The sequence below is a fragment of the Aptenodytes patagonicus genome, chromosome 2, assembly GCF_965638725.1.
Source record: "Aptenodytes patagonicus chromosome 2, bAptPat1.pri.cur, whole genome shotgun sequence".
NCBI lineage: Eukaryota > Metazoa > Chordata > Aves > Sphenisciformes > Spheniscidae > Aptenodytes > Aptenodytes patagonicus.
This window is the reverse complement of record NC_134950.1, coordinates 153,591,160-153,604,462: the sequence shown is the minus strand read 5'-3', so window position 1 is coordinate 153,604,462 and position 13,303 is coordinate 153,591,160. Positions and strand designations below refer to the sequence as shown.

Below are 13,303 nucleotides of genomic sequence, written 5' to 3'. Positions count from 1 at the left end.
GCTTGACGGATAAGCTGACAATACTTTAACAGACTTGATTCTGGTGACTGTCCAAGGGGCTGTTAAAGATGTCTTGAATTTGTCTCTTTGGGGGGGGGTGGTAAGGAGGACCTATCCCCTTTTTACTGTGAAAGTGAAAGATAAACAGTATAAAGCTTCTATGGTACTTTCAGATGAAGATTTGTTCAAAGCTAACTAGGGACTTGAATTTCACACAACTGATGGCTAACTGGGCATGATAAACGGTTGCATCAGTCTTCTACCTTAGAGATAAGATTGGCCCCACCAGTCACTGATAACAGGGCAGTGCTTCTGTCAAAGTTTCTTTCAGGTTTTTTATATGCTTCTCGGATGTTAGTTAACTTAACCAGATGTCTGTGCTGAAGAACTGGGAAGAGGCAGATGCCCACCAAACTGCCTGGTTTTGGTCTATAACTGAGTTGGTGCGGACACAGCTGGGGTATTCAAACTATTTCTAGTCAATGGAATTGACAGTTATAATTCCCAATGCCAGTAGAGCCTCATACCTTAGAGAAGATCCCCGTGGGATAAATGAGTGCGTGTGTAACGATAAACAAGGGTGAGCGGTACCAGTTCCACTGGTGCTCTGCTCTCTGCATCTCCAGTGAGGCCAGGCTTGCTTAGCACTCAGACTCTCCTGGACAAGATATATTATTTTATTAATAATTTATTTCTGTAGGTAAATTCTTGAGTTTCTTGAACGCTTATCTTGATGGGGATCAGACAATATATAAGCAACAGTAATCAACTCAAGTACTTAACTAACTTGCACTTTCATCAAGAGTCAATGAAAGATACCATTTGTAACATTGTGTAGACATCTGATTGTACGTGATGTCTTAAAAAACTCAAACTACTCACTTAGGCTTTTTCATGCCTGATGTGCCTTGAACCCATAATTGATCTTTTCTGTAGCAGATTTACACTGCATTTCTCTTGCAGTGTAAATATGTTCATGTTTCCCTGTGTTGAATATACTACATTTTCTTTTGAATTTCCTTCACAAAATAACTGCATAAAATGGTGCTCTCCCTGAAGAAATTAGCTGTCTGTCTGAGCTCATTAAAGCTGGGAATTTTATTGTCCTTTTTGTAGGTCAAACTGGCTTCCTTGCAGGTAGCCTGTACAATGTGCATTGTCCAGGATCTCTTCAGTGCTGTTATTCAATTAACCATAACTCATTTATTTAAAAAGTCTTATTTAATATGCTCTCTTTATGGAAGTAGCAGTGGAATAAATCTGTATTTCTAAAACAGAACTGGTTAATGTTCTTAGTCTCATCAGATTTTTTTTTTAATTTCAGGGAAGCTTATTGTGTAAACTATAAAGCAAGATAATGAAATCTGCAGTTTTCGAAAATGACAATAAAGGCTAATGTTAAAGCTGAGTCTAGGAACAAATTGGAAAGAGTGAGAGTTTGGGGTTTTTTTCTTTATTAAGAAAGCACCTTAGTGTTTTTCTTAAGTTATGTTTCCTTTTGTTAACACTACAGCTTATGGTCTGGGTGTATGAGCTTGTAGTACTTAATAGAAAATGTGTATTTACTAGAAAATGTTTGTTGGTGTTTGTTTATAATATTTGTAACATTCAACTATGTATTTTACTGCAATGAGCAACTAAATCTGAAGCTGTGGCTCATTTTTACAGGTAGGAGAACAGATCTTACCTTTTATATTCAAACATAAACAAGTAAGCTTGGAATCCAGACAATTGTCCCAGAGGTTGAGGAAGGAAACTAAACTCCTTTCTCTGCACCACTCACTGTCCCACGTATTGCAGTTTTATTGACTAGGTTCAGTCTGAAACCTGTGTCTTTGCCCAGTATTTTGTGTAACATCAAGCACAGTTTCTGCTGAAAGGACATACCATATTTGACGAATTGCTAGGCTGACTTGATACGTCAAATCTGATGTTCCAATTGACTTGTCTTTGACTAGAAATTTTACCTTCCCCCCCCCCCCCCCTTATGCCATTCTTTTCTCTTATACTGCTACCAATGCCCTTTGGTTAAGGGAATTTCACTGCTCTCAGATATAGAATTAATGAAATACTGTTCTCTCCATTAACTCGCCTTTCAGTAATGCTGGCTTTAGCATAGAATCATCTCAAGTTGGAAGGGACCCATAAGGATCATCAAGTCCAACTCCCTGCTCCTCACAGGTCTATCTAAAACTAAACCATGTGACTAAGAGCGTTGTCCAGATGCTCCTTGAACTCTGACAGGCTTGGGGCCCTGACCACTCCCCTGGGGACCCTGTTCCAGTGACCGACCACCCTCTCAGTGAAGAACCTTTTCCTAATGTCCAATCTGATGCAGCTTCATTCCGTTTCCTCGTGTCCTATCGCTGGTCACCAGAGGGAGGAGATCAGCACCTCCCCCTCCGCTGCCCCCCTTGGGGAAGTTGTAGACTGCGATGAGGGCACCCCTCAGCCTTCTCTTCTCCAAGCTGAACAAACCGAGTGGCCTCAGCCACCCCTCTTAAGTCTTGCCCTCGAGACCTTTCACCATCTTGGTCACCCTCCTCTGGACACACTCTTAATAGTTTGATGTCCTTCTTATATTGAGGTGCCCAAAACCGCACATGGTACTTCAGATGTGGAACAGTTTACTTTCAGGAAGTACAGGACCAACTTTGTGCAGAACAGGTTACCGACACTCAGTAAGTGTGATTACACTAAGTATGCTAGGAAGATGGGGGTGGGAGGTGGTAACAGGTCATGCTGCATGCGTGGCTGATATGTCTTATGCCTGTGGTTTTGTTTGTGTAAAGTAGTTTTGATCTGTTCTGCTAACATTTAGATGTGTATAACACTGATTACTCTGTAACCAGGGCTTTACTTATTTGAAATAAAGTGTTAGTAACAGACCCAACCCTATATTCAACCACAAACTGAAAAAGTGAAAAAGGAAAACAATGTCAAAATTACAGAAGGCTGTTGCTAATAACAAGCTGTTTGGCCTTCCTTTTCTCCTCGCTTTCTCTGAAGTTAGCAGCTTGGGGAAGCCTGTGGAGTTTGAGCCTACATTCCTTCTTGTCTGAGTGAGGGACAAATTGAAAAGTTACTGACTTGCAGCTCTGTGCAGCACAGGACATTTGTTTGAAAGATGTTCATGATGTGAAAATAAAAGTTCTTAAAACCATTGTGTGAAATGGCCTGAAAAACTGTCAGTAAAAATGGCGGTGTAACTTTAGGATTTCTTTTGGCTAATGTGTTTTTGATGTTATATTTTTAAATTAAGGAAATACCCTTGAAGTGACTTTTTACTCACCCTCAAATTCATGGATGAGAGTGTGTGGTGGTTTAGTTTGTCTTTTTTTTTTTGGGGGGGGGGGGGGGTGGCGGTGGGGTTTTTTTGTATTTTTTAATTTGTAGCTTCCTACACTGTGTCTTAGACTCTCTTTCGGGGGGGGGGGGGGGTTGTTTGTCTACTGTTTTTCCCTGATAGCCACCATTTTCACTGTTGAGGACTGGGCAGCTGCTCTTTTCTCCCCTAACTGTTAGTCAATTCTTCCCAAAAGCCTGGCAGCTTTTTCTAGCTTGCTGGTAAGATAGTTGTGCAGCACCACACAGTGCTTCTCCTGTCCCCTCTGCCAGGTGAGTGTGCGTGTGCTGTTACAGCTTCATTCTTGAGGAACTGGGGAAGAGCAGAGTAGGAAACCTGAAGTGGAGTTTTCCTGCACAACACTTCTGGAGTATCAGTTGGTTTAACACAAATCTAAAGGGTATTTGCTTGGTGTAAATCTGTGGTATTGCTGTAGTGAGTTGTCTTGTCCTTCAGGACAGCCTGAAGTTGGCAGTGCCTGGTTAGGTGAGTTGATTTGATAGTTGACTTTGTTTTTTTTCCTTTTTTCCCCTGCTCTTCACCAGCTGTGTGTGCATTTAGTGAGAGAAGCAGTGGCTGTGTGAGTATCTGGCTCATAAATTTGAGTTGCAGTGGTTCAGGATTAAAAAGATTGTCAAAGCTTGAAGTTGTTTTTCTTTTTCCCTTTTTTTTTTAAAATATCCCTATGTATGTGGGCTTTATTAAAATATTTGGATAGCCTCAAATTAGCTTGGCCAAATGTACTGCAGTCTCTATTTCTTGTAAAGTGTTTGTCCTGGGACTGCACACCGTAGCACATGGGTAGAGCAGTATCTGCAGCACAGAAAAAGAAGAGAAAAGAACAGCTATTTGCTGTATCATTGCTGTGCTGCACTTGGCCTTGAGGCTACTTCTGAGGAAGCAAATAGTTAAATTTTAACTCTACATCCTGTTGATCAACTGTGTTTTTTCATATGGTTTGAAGCAGACAGATAGTGGAGGCAGCTAATCATTAACAGTTCCTTCAACCTCCAAGCTTAACTTTGCCTCTGGGATTAGCTGGCATGGTCCCTAGCACCGAGTTATAATGGCAAAGGGGTTTGTTTGATGGTTTATTTTAAATTTGCTTCCCAAAGGAAACATGTTGTGCTTTTGGAAGGGCTGTCTTCTCCCTCTTCTCCAAATCAGTACAATGCTGGACTTTTTCCTGCTGGATTATGTTGTCTAGGAGTGAGAATCCCATCCCTATTCCCCAAATTTTAAATCATGCTATGTATTTATGTTTCAGCATAGGCCAAGCATACTTGAAGCTGGTCTGACTGTTTGCTAGTGGTTGTTAACCTGTGTTAACCAAAGCCAGTTTGCCACACTTTGCTCCTCTCCATCTTTGATGTTTAAAAGTAGGTTTTGTGCATGAAATCACAAACTACTGTTTAGCTGTCTTGTTACCATATCAGAGTGGGCGCTTACTCATAGCTACAGGTGCCAAGTGTGCCCAGAGCTTTGAGAATGGTCTAGTTTGGCTGTTACCTGGTATATGTGGCTTGTCTCTCTTGGGAATTAACTGTTGTCTGGCTGGATAGCTATGCTATCCTGCTAAAAATTGCTTGTGTTTTGGGTTTTTCCTCTTTTGGAAGTGGAAAACATTGCCTATGACTAAACAATAAACTTCCACATCAACATCAAGCAAATAGATATAAATAAAAATACAAAAATGAACAACTGTTATGTGCTTTGTTTTGCATAACGATCACATAAAAATTAATAACATGCAGTCTTTATAGATCTAGAAAGTAATTTCTTCTTGAAGAAGCAAGATGTTGTCTAGCAGCTGATGGGCAGCATATTGCTCTGGGCAAAGCATATGCTGGGAGCCTTTGCTTTGCATAAGGGCAAAATACCGCCTTGCTTTTCCGGTGTACCAGATGTGGTAAGAGTTGCAGACTCACTTGCTTTGAACAGCAAATTAGTCTCTTGCACAGGCATGCCTGCATGCCGTTCAAGATTTACATATGTGCCATAAGTTGCTGGCCCTGCACTGTGATACAGATAGTCTTCTCTTTGCTTGGTTTACATTACTGAAATCTGTGGCAAGACTTTACAAAGCGCTGCTCTATATTTAATTTTGGATAAGCTGTCTGATATAATTAATATATGCTCTTTTCCTGTTCTAAGCGTTTTTTTCCGTTAACACAAATTTGTTGTGAGATTACTTAAGTCATTTTCCAAAGCATGTATGGTACAGCATCTGTTCCTGGAATTTCTTGTCCTCTGCTCTAGTAATTTATGGAATTTTCATTGCTCATTGCAGGGAGGAAAAGTCAGTCTTCATGGACTACCTGCTAGAAGATGATGTATCTTTTTTTACTGTGAAGGGCTTTGTTTTGTTTTGTTTCTTTTTTCTTTTGACATCAACATTAAGAGAACTGTTAGTATAAAGATGCATTTTTGTCCATCCACTGAATAAAAAATTAATTTATTAGTAACAACAGATTCTGTTCATGAGAATGAAGTAGAAGCATAGATTTATTTCAAGGGGCATAGCAGTATTTTAAAATACTCTCTTTTAAAACATTGTAGTATGTGCCTTAAATTGATGTTCTCCTCAGCCTCCCGTATTGCTATGTTGTTTAGGTGACTTTAAATAAAGGTTTTTTTCACCTATTCAGTGCTCATGTATTACAAAATATGAGGAGTTGCGTATGATTAGAGTTCTGTAAAATAGTTTGAGACCTGGTATCATCATTGAACAAAAGAGTTCAGGTTGTACGGAGGAATTGGAAGAGGGATAATCTAAGAACATGTAGCACAGCACTCAGATAACGTTTCTTGATCTCGCTGAAAGCAGACTAGAAGGCAGAACTAACATGTATAATTTAGTCTGTAAAAGAAAAAGAACAAATAATAGCTGGAGTTGAAGAAATACCTGTAGTCTTGTTCTTAAGTCTTCGCTCTGTTGTTTGTGAAACTGGCTGCCAGAGCAAACATGGGTGCGGTGGCTGATACCTGATACTGATGTAGTGGCAAATGCTTGATGTATAAGGTGGTCTCATTTGGAAAGGTGCTTTTTATTCCTGACTTTGGGATTTTTCAGAGCATGAGTATTTAGAACAATAAAACTTGCTCCAAAGCTTTATTGGGATATTTAATTAACTTATTCCAAATAAGCTAATGCAGACATAGACATTTAGTGTCTTGCATTGCTCTGGAAAATCACAACTCTTATTTCTATTAAGATTCCATGTGCTTCCAAAGTAAAAGAACCTTTCACGATGTTACAAGTTGTCTGTTACTTAGCTTTAAGCTGTGAAAACAAGCTTGCTTGATATCGCTGCTTTTAGGTGCTTCTCCACTTGTGCTCCCACTTGTAATCTGCAATGCCATGTATCAAAGCTGTTAAGGAGGATTTTATTTATTTCTGTACTTACTCAGGAGAATTTAAGATTATTTGAGCGTGTGTACCAGTTAATGAAAAAAACATTTCAAATGAAGGCATTTCATAGTGAACTCTGAACACTGAATGCTGGGTTTCCTAGGAATGGTAATTTCCTGGGTGCTTACCTTGCTTTTTTCATCTTGCCTCATATAGGAGTAGAGTGAAATATAAACTAATTTTGTGCTTCATCTTTGTGCTTGACTAAACAAAACCTTGCACATCACAATATCCATTTTAGATTAGGCCATTTCTAGAGACGTACCTAAACGACTACTGATGGACAAGGATTTTTCTTTCTTTCTGAACCTTGACTGTTTCTTTGACAGTCTCTCCAGGAGGAATTGATACTTAGAGATGGAGAATTATTTTCCTTAGTGGAAAAAGTGGTGGCTTGATAGGTTTTGTTCAAAGTCACTTAGAGTGGTGTGTTTTGTCAGATACCATCTCCTGCAATTAGATCCTGAAGTTCTAGTAGGTACTTAAACCAGTAAATTCAATCCCTGAATCTTGAAATAGGCTTCCTAGAGGTGCGAATTCCTATGGCATCTGATGCTTGATTTGTACTTGTTCTCTTTCAGCTAGGGTTTAAGCGGTGGTTGTATTGCATGTAGAAGCATGCGTCTGTTATGTGAAGCTTAGTTTGATCCTTCACAGACTGCTGGACTGGCCTTTCTTTGTCTCTTTAGGTATTTCCTAATAAAATGATGGAGCTCAGCATATTTTAAATTCCTTTACTCGCATCTTTACTAAAAGAATAAAACAGAGCCTTAAAGCTGCTCTAAACACTATGACTGAAACTAGCCTCAGTGCTGAAATTAGTCCTTCCCTATGCAGACTCTTACTCTGATATGCACTGATGGCTTTGCTGAAAGAAATTACTGCACAGACTTCCCAAGCTTACTCCTGCTCTGGGGCTGTGGGCAAATTGCCTAGCTTGTCTGTCCTGGTTTCCCAGCTGTGGAGTTGGAGTAATTTATTACTAGTGTCAGCCATAAGAACATTGAGGGTTAATCTGCAAGTACCGTATCTGCATAGTATCTTTAGAGTGTCAAAGCAGTAATGTATAATTGTAATTCTATTATTAATATTGGATATTTCATTAAAGTGTAATTTTCAAACAATGTTCATGTAGATTAAACTCATTTCGTCAATAAACTGGCATCCTTCCAGCAGCATTAACTTGGTTCAGACTCTTTGTCTTGTAGTGAAGCCTAAACGTGTAGATAGCTCTGTAAAGAAAACAGCAAATGCCTAAAGAAACCCATACTTTCTTGTTTTTAATCTAGACTGTGGACATCCATAAAGAAAAGGTCGCTCGCAGAGAGATAGGCATTTTGACGACCAATAAGAACACATCAAGAACTCACAAAATTATAGCGCCAGCGAACATGGAACGTCCTGTAAGGTATATTCGAAAACCTATAGACTACACGGTGCTGGATGATGTTGGCCATGGCGTAAAGGTAAGAATACCTGGACACTTGAGGACTCCAAGTAACACAGGCCAGGAGATAGGGTTGGGGCAGAATGTTACTGACATTAAAATGTTTAGTTCATTTATGGTAGGAAGGATTATGGGTTTGATATACTCCCACGTACAAACATTTCAATAACAAAATGGATTGTTTTACAGTGAGGGTTTTTTCAGCAATGTTTGTCATAACCTTGTGACTGTCAGTGGTAGTCACAGTGTCTGGAAATAATGGCTCATGACTTGTCAAAAAAGCCATGACTGACTTTTAAAATTGTCACTCCTTCCTCCTCTGATTAAATTGTCTCTGCCACTCCCTTAATTTTTCTCAATAACAACAGAAATAGTCATCTGTTTCGGGGAAACTGGCTGGTGGGGTGGGTGTTTTTGTTGGTGTTTTGGAGGGTGGTCAGGAGAAAGGGGGTCAGCTAGTTGGCATTTAAATCTCAGTGGCATTTGATGTCTCACTCCCATTTGTACTTTTGAACAGCCTCATTTTCCTTTTCTCTAAATAAAAGCCTTCGTAAATTAACGTCTGCCTCTCTTGAAATGGTCATAGTTGAAGTGAATTAATATAACACCTATTGTTCCCTGGACATCTTTTCATAAACAATAGCTTTGTATCCCCCTAGAGCAGGCCTTCCAGGTATATTCAGTTCACAACATTCTTCCCTTGAATGGCATTAAAGAGCTTTTATTCAACACCTGTGTATCCTCTAAAGCTTGATGTGCTCTGGTCAGTCAGTTGTGCAGCTAGATCAGCCCATCACGTGCCCTTTGAATTGCTGAGCTTCTGAGGAACAGATCTTTCAGAATTACTCGGCATGAGAGTGCCAGGGTACCTCCTCCTTCGTAGTAACCCTCCGAATGCCCAGAGGAGTCTAATTCCAACACAAGTTAGAAAGCAGCTCTATACCATGACATCTCTATGAATTAACATAGTGACTTTGGACTACCTGAATTTTTCTTTTGTTTGTAGCTAAACCTGTACTACTTAGGGTTGTTTTACACTAATAATTTAAGCCAGACTGGATGAAGCACAATCCTATATAGAAGCCTGAAAGACATGCCCTGAATTGCTGTAAAATAGAAACACTGGGGTCAGAGAAATTGATAATTTTTCAGTACAGTCTCTGCATTTGAGGAGAGCGCTCTATGAATAGAGAATACAGGAATCCACAAATTCAATGTCAGGATACTGGTTTCTGCATTTAAGTGCTCCAGGGATCGGAGTGCTGTAGAAGACTTTAAAAGTAGCATTGCTGTTAGTCTTTGAAGTTAATGCTTTGCTGAACTACTTGTATTGTGCAGGCTCAAAACAGGTTGCTTGATCCATAAACATTGAAGTTGTTAAGGTGTTGCAGTTGCATTTACCAGTATGACTATTTGCTTTTAGGGGTACTGGTGTCTTTATTTTTATTAATGTGACCCTATTTGTTTAGAGGGTGGAAATGAGGTGCTGTTTACCTATTTCTAGGCAGCTCTTAGGGAACATTTTTAGTAAAGGTTTTTTTAACTGTTAGTGGTTTAATTCTATATTAAAAACTTGGTCTGTTCAGAGGTAAAATAGCTTCCAGTAATAACCAAATTAGCAACTCATTACAAGTCAGCTACAAATTATATCTTGCTGTTGTTTCTTTATTGAGTGATTTGCCTAAGTATTTTGCAACTGTGGAAGGTGTGAAGTAGAAAAATGATGTTGGTATTTTCTATGTAGACTTGTTACACAAATGAAATAAGCTGCCAGCCAGGCCTCAGGTATATAGTTAAAGATGGCTGTCATGCATTTGACACCTTCACAAGTGTTGACATTCAGTGGACCCACTGTTGAGAAGAGTGGGCTGAGGTAGTGAATGACATAATTACATGTTTTTAGCTATCTTACTACTGGGATTCTGAGAGTGTGACACAGATCATAGCTCTGAAGGAAGTAGCTTGCTTTGTCTGCAAACCTAGATATAGCTAGTGCTGTTATAAGAAAATCAAACCAAAACAACTTAAACTGGATCAGGTCCCGTTGTCAGCACAAATAACGGATGACACTGAGAATCTGAGTTGCCTCTTGAACATACAAATTAGGGGGAAGCATACAATAAATTGAATTACAAATTTTGTCTTGTCCAGAATGGTCTTAGAAGATGCTTCAGACTCTGTTAAGTCTTATTTTCCTGACCAAAGATTTCACCCCAAGTTGGATACCAACATGTCCGATAAGGCCTTAGAAACCATGTTTTTCTAGAGGAAAAGAAGTTTCAGTTCTGCCTAGAGTAACTGTCAGTTTGACTAACTTGCAGGTCCTTGAATGTCTTCTGCTGTGGCAACTGTCAATAAAATACAGTACAACACATACATTGACATTTAGGTATTAAATAAAAATTATGCAACACTTTGAAATCTGTAGATGGCAGTTTATTGCTCTTAATGGGACTCTGTTGTGTTCTGGTGCAGCATTTGATAAAGAAACAGAAAAGAAAAATACAAGGAGGAGAAATCAAAGATACAGGCTGGACTATAGCCTGTTTCTGCTTTTATTTATTTCATGAAATACTGATCCTAGGAGAAATGTCATTAAAATATGCAGTATATCTTAAGGGGTGATCCTGAATTGTTTTATATAAAAAGTGTAAATAAAAATACTGTCTCACAGAAATAAAAAAAAAAAAATGGGTAATCCTCAGAGTAAATACTGTCTTCCCCTGTACATCTTCCATCTGAGCAAATGCAGAAACACTTCCTATGCATACTCACAGCTCATTTTCTTTGTGTGTCTCTCTGATGCTTCTCATGGCTGCGTAGAGGGGATGCAAAAGCAAATGCCTATGCTTGGGGCATGGAGAAGAGCTCTACATGCCCCCTTCTGCTTCACATGCATGCAGCAGTTTTTGTGGGGGCAGGTGATGAGGGTGGGTGTGGCAGTGATGGTAAGCAGCTGCTCTCTAGAGCAGGTTTCTTCCCTGATGGGAGACACCTCCTTGGAAGGCAGTGCTGTTTCCTTCTCCAGCAGCTTCTTGGTAGAAAAGCTTTTTTAGAGCATCCTAGGATCGTAGAGGTGCTTTCTCCTTCAGCCTGAAAGCTCCATGGCAGCCCCAAGCTGCCCCACCTTCTTCGCTCCCTGCCCCATCCCTTTGCAGGGGCAGATACAAAGTCTCCAAAAGGAGTAAAGTTGCTTTTTTTCATATAGGTGCCTATGAAGCCAAGGCTAGCATGAGTAAAAATCAGGAGGGCTTTTAAAATTGGTTGCTAGTGAGAAGGCTTTCCCTTGCAACACAAATATTATTTGTAGATGGCTCCAAGAAACATACAGGCAAGCATTTTTGCTGGTCTGTTAAGTAGTTGCTCAGCTGTCACCCTGTGGGAATAGGGGAGTGTAGCTGAAGTAATTCTTGGTAAATAAGAGTAACTGTTGTGATGTGACAGCCTACCTTCCTGTGTAGAGCTTGGTTTAAAACTATTAGGCAGAGGCTACTTTAACATTTCCTTCCTTCTCTTCCCTTTCTTTTGTGAAAGGAAAAAAAAAGTAGTGTGCCAGCAAATAAATAGGTCAAATACAATTACTCATACAGAAAATCCTCAGTTTAAGAGGGGGGAGAGGGAGAAGGAAGCTTGGAAGCTGCCTTAAAAGCCTTGAAGTTGGCCTTTGAATTTATAATTTTTTTTTAATAGGAGGCAGGTGGAATTGTAGCAATTTGTAAAATGGCAGCTAAGTAGGGAATTGAAATGATGCCATATGGTAAAGGCAGGTAAAATGTTGAATACATGCTAAACTGAAATGCCTGATAGCTGTAATTGGATCAAGTTTGTTTTATGGAACTAATAGTTATTCAAAACCAAACATGAATTGTATATGAAGATTGATCACTTTTCAGCTTTGTTTTAAGAAAAAATTCAGAATTTCATCATTGTAAAACACTTGCATTTCAGTGCGTAAAAACTGTAAGAAGCTTTCTAGGCTAGGAAGTCAAACAGAAGATGAGCATTCAGAAATCTTTCTCAAGCAAATGGAAGTTGGAAGGACTCCCTTAAAGTAGGGATTGGGCCAAAACTTATCAAATACTAAGCTTAGAGAAGGGAGCCTTGCTCTCACCCTTGTTACGCTTCTCAGCGTGCCCTGCTCACCTGCAGTTCTCATGCTTACCTCTGTGTCAGTGCAAAACAAAAAGGTAGGTGAAGTGCTGATGTGAGAGTGGAAGGCTACCTACTCATGCCTGCTTCCCCTTTAGGATAAGACCTTTTATGTGTTGGCCACTTGAGTATTAACTTTTAAATAATTCACTGTAATAAAAACAAAGTGAGCCAGGGATCCTGAACCTGAGCCTCTGCTGCCTTTGTCCCTGTATTAGCCTCTACCAGACACTCACGCTTCAAAGGATGTCATGTTGCCAATTTCATTAATGTCACATCATCCCTCTGGGGTCATGACCAAACAGTAAATATTGCTGTATGGTAAAGAATGCTTCTCTGGGGGAAAAAGTAACTCTTCCTGTTGCCAACTCTAATGACTCTATTGTGAGTGTTGACACTGTGTGCTTTTCATAGGGTGCTTGCTACTGGAAATTCAGAAATGTGTGTAGTGTCATCTGATACAATGTAGGTTGCAAGCCTCTGCTTGCAAAGAAAACTGGAAACTATGGGGACTTTTTATTTTCTAATGTTGAAAAGAATTTTTTTTTATGTTAACCTTATTTTATTGTAGCTAGATTGAAAGTTACCAACTCGAAGAATTCAAAAAGCTTGAAGTATTTAAAGGCAGGAATCTAGGTATCTTTCTCTGAATAAGACTATTGAGTGCTGAGGGAACAATATTAAGTTTGTCTATCATCCACAAGCAGGTTTTTGTATGTTAATAGCAGTTTAATATGTAAAAACATTTTAAGGTCAAATGTAACTTGAAAATTTCCAAACTGAGCAGAGTTTGGAAACTAAAAAAAAAAGAGAAGCAATACTGACAGGCTACATCTGGTTACTGTTAACAGATGTACTTAATAATAAATAATAACATGTAATTACTAGGTTGCAAATAATACTGGGAGAGGTTATAGTTAAAAGATAAAGGTAAAATTTCACTGAAGAG

General features: G+C 39.3%; 1 protein-coding gene across 12 annotated transcripts in view; it reads left to right on the top strand.

Annotated features, from left to right (window-relative positions):
• The window catches only part of ABI1 (abl interactor 1), an 83,142-nt gene that overhangs the window by 45,009 nt on the left and 24,830 nt on the right, over nt 1-13,303 (top strand). For all 12 annotated transcript variants that reach the window (XM_076331742.1, XM_076331741.1, XM_076331736.1 and 9 more), the window contains exon 3: nt 8,048-8,224. In XM_076331742.1, coding sequence (XP_076187857.1) covers nt 8,048-8,224 — 177 coding nt within the window. The remainder of the gene's footprint in view (nt 1-8,047; nt 8,225-13,303) is intronic.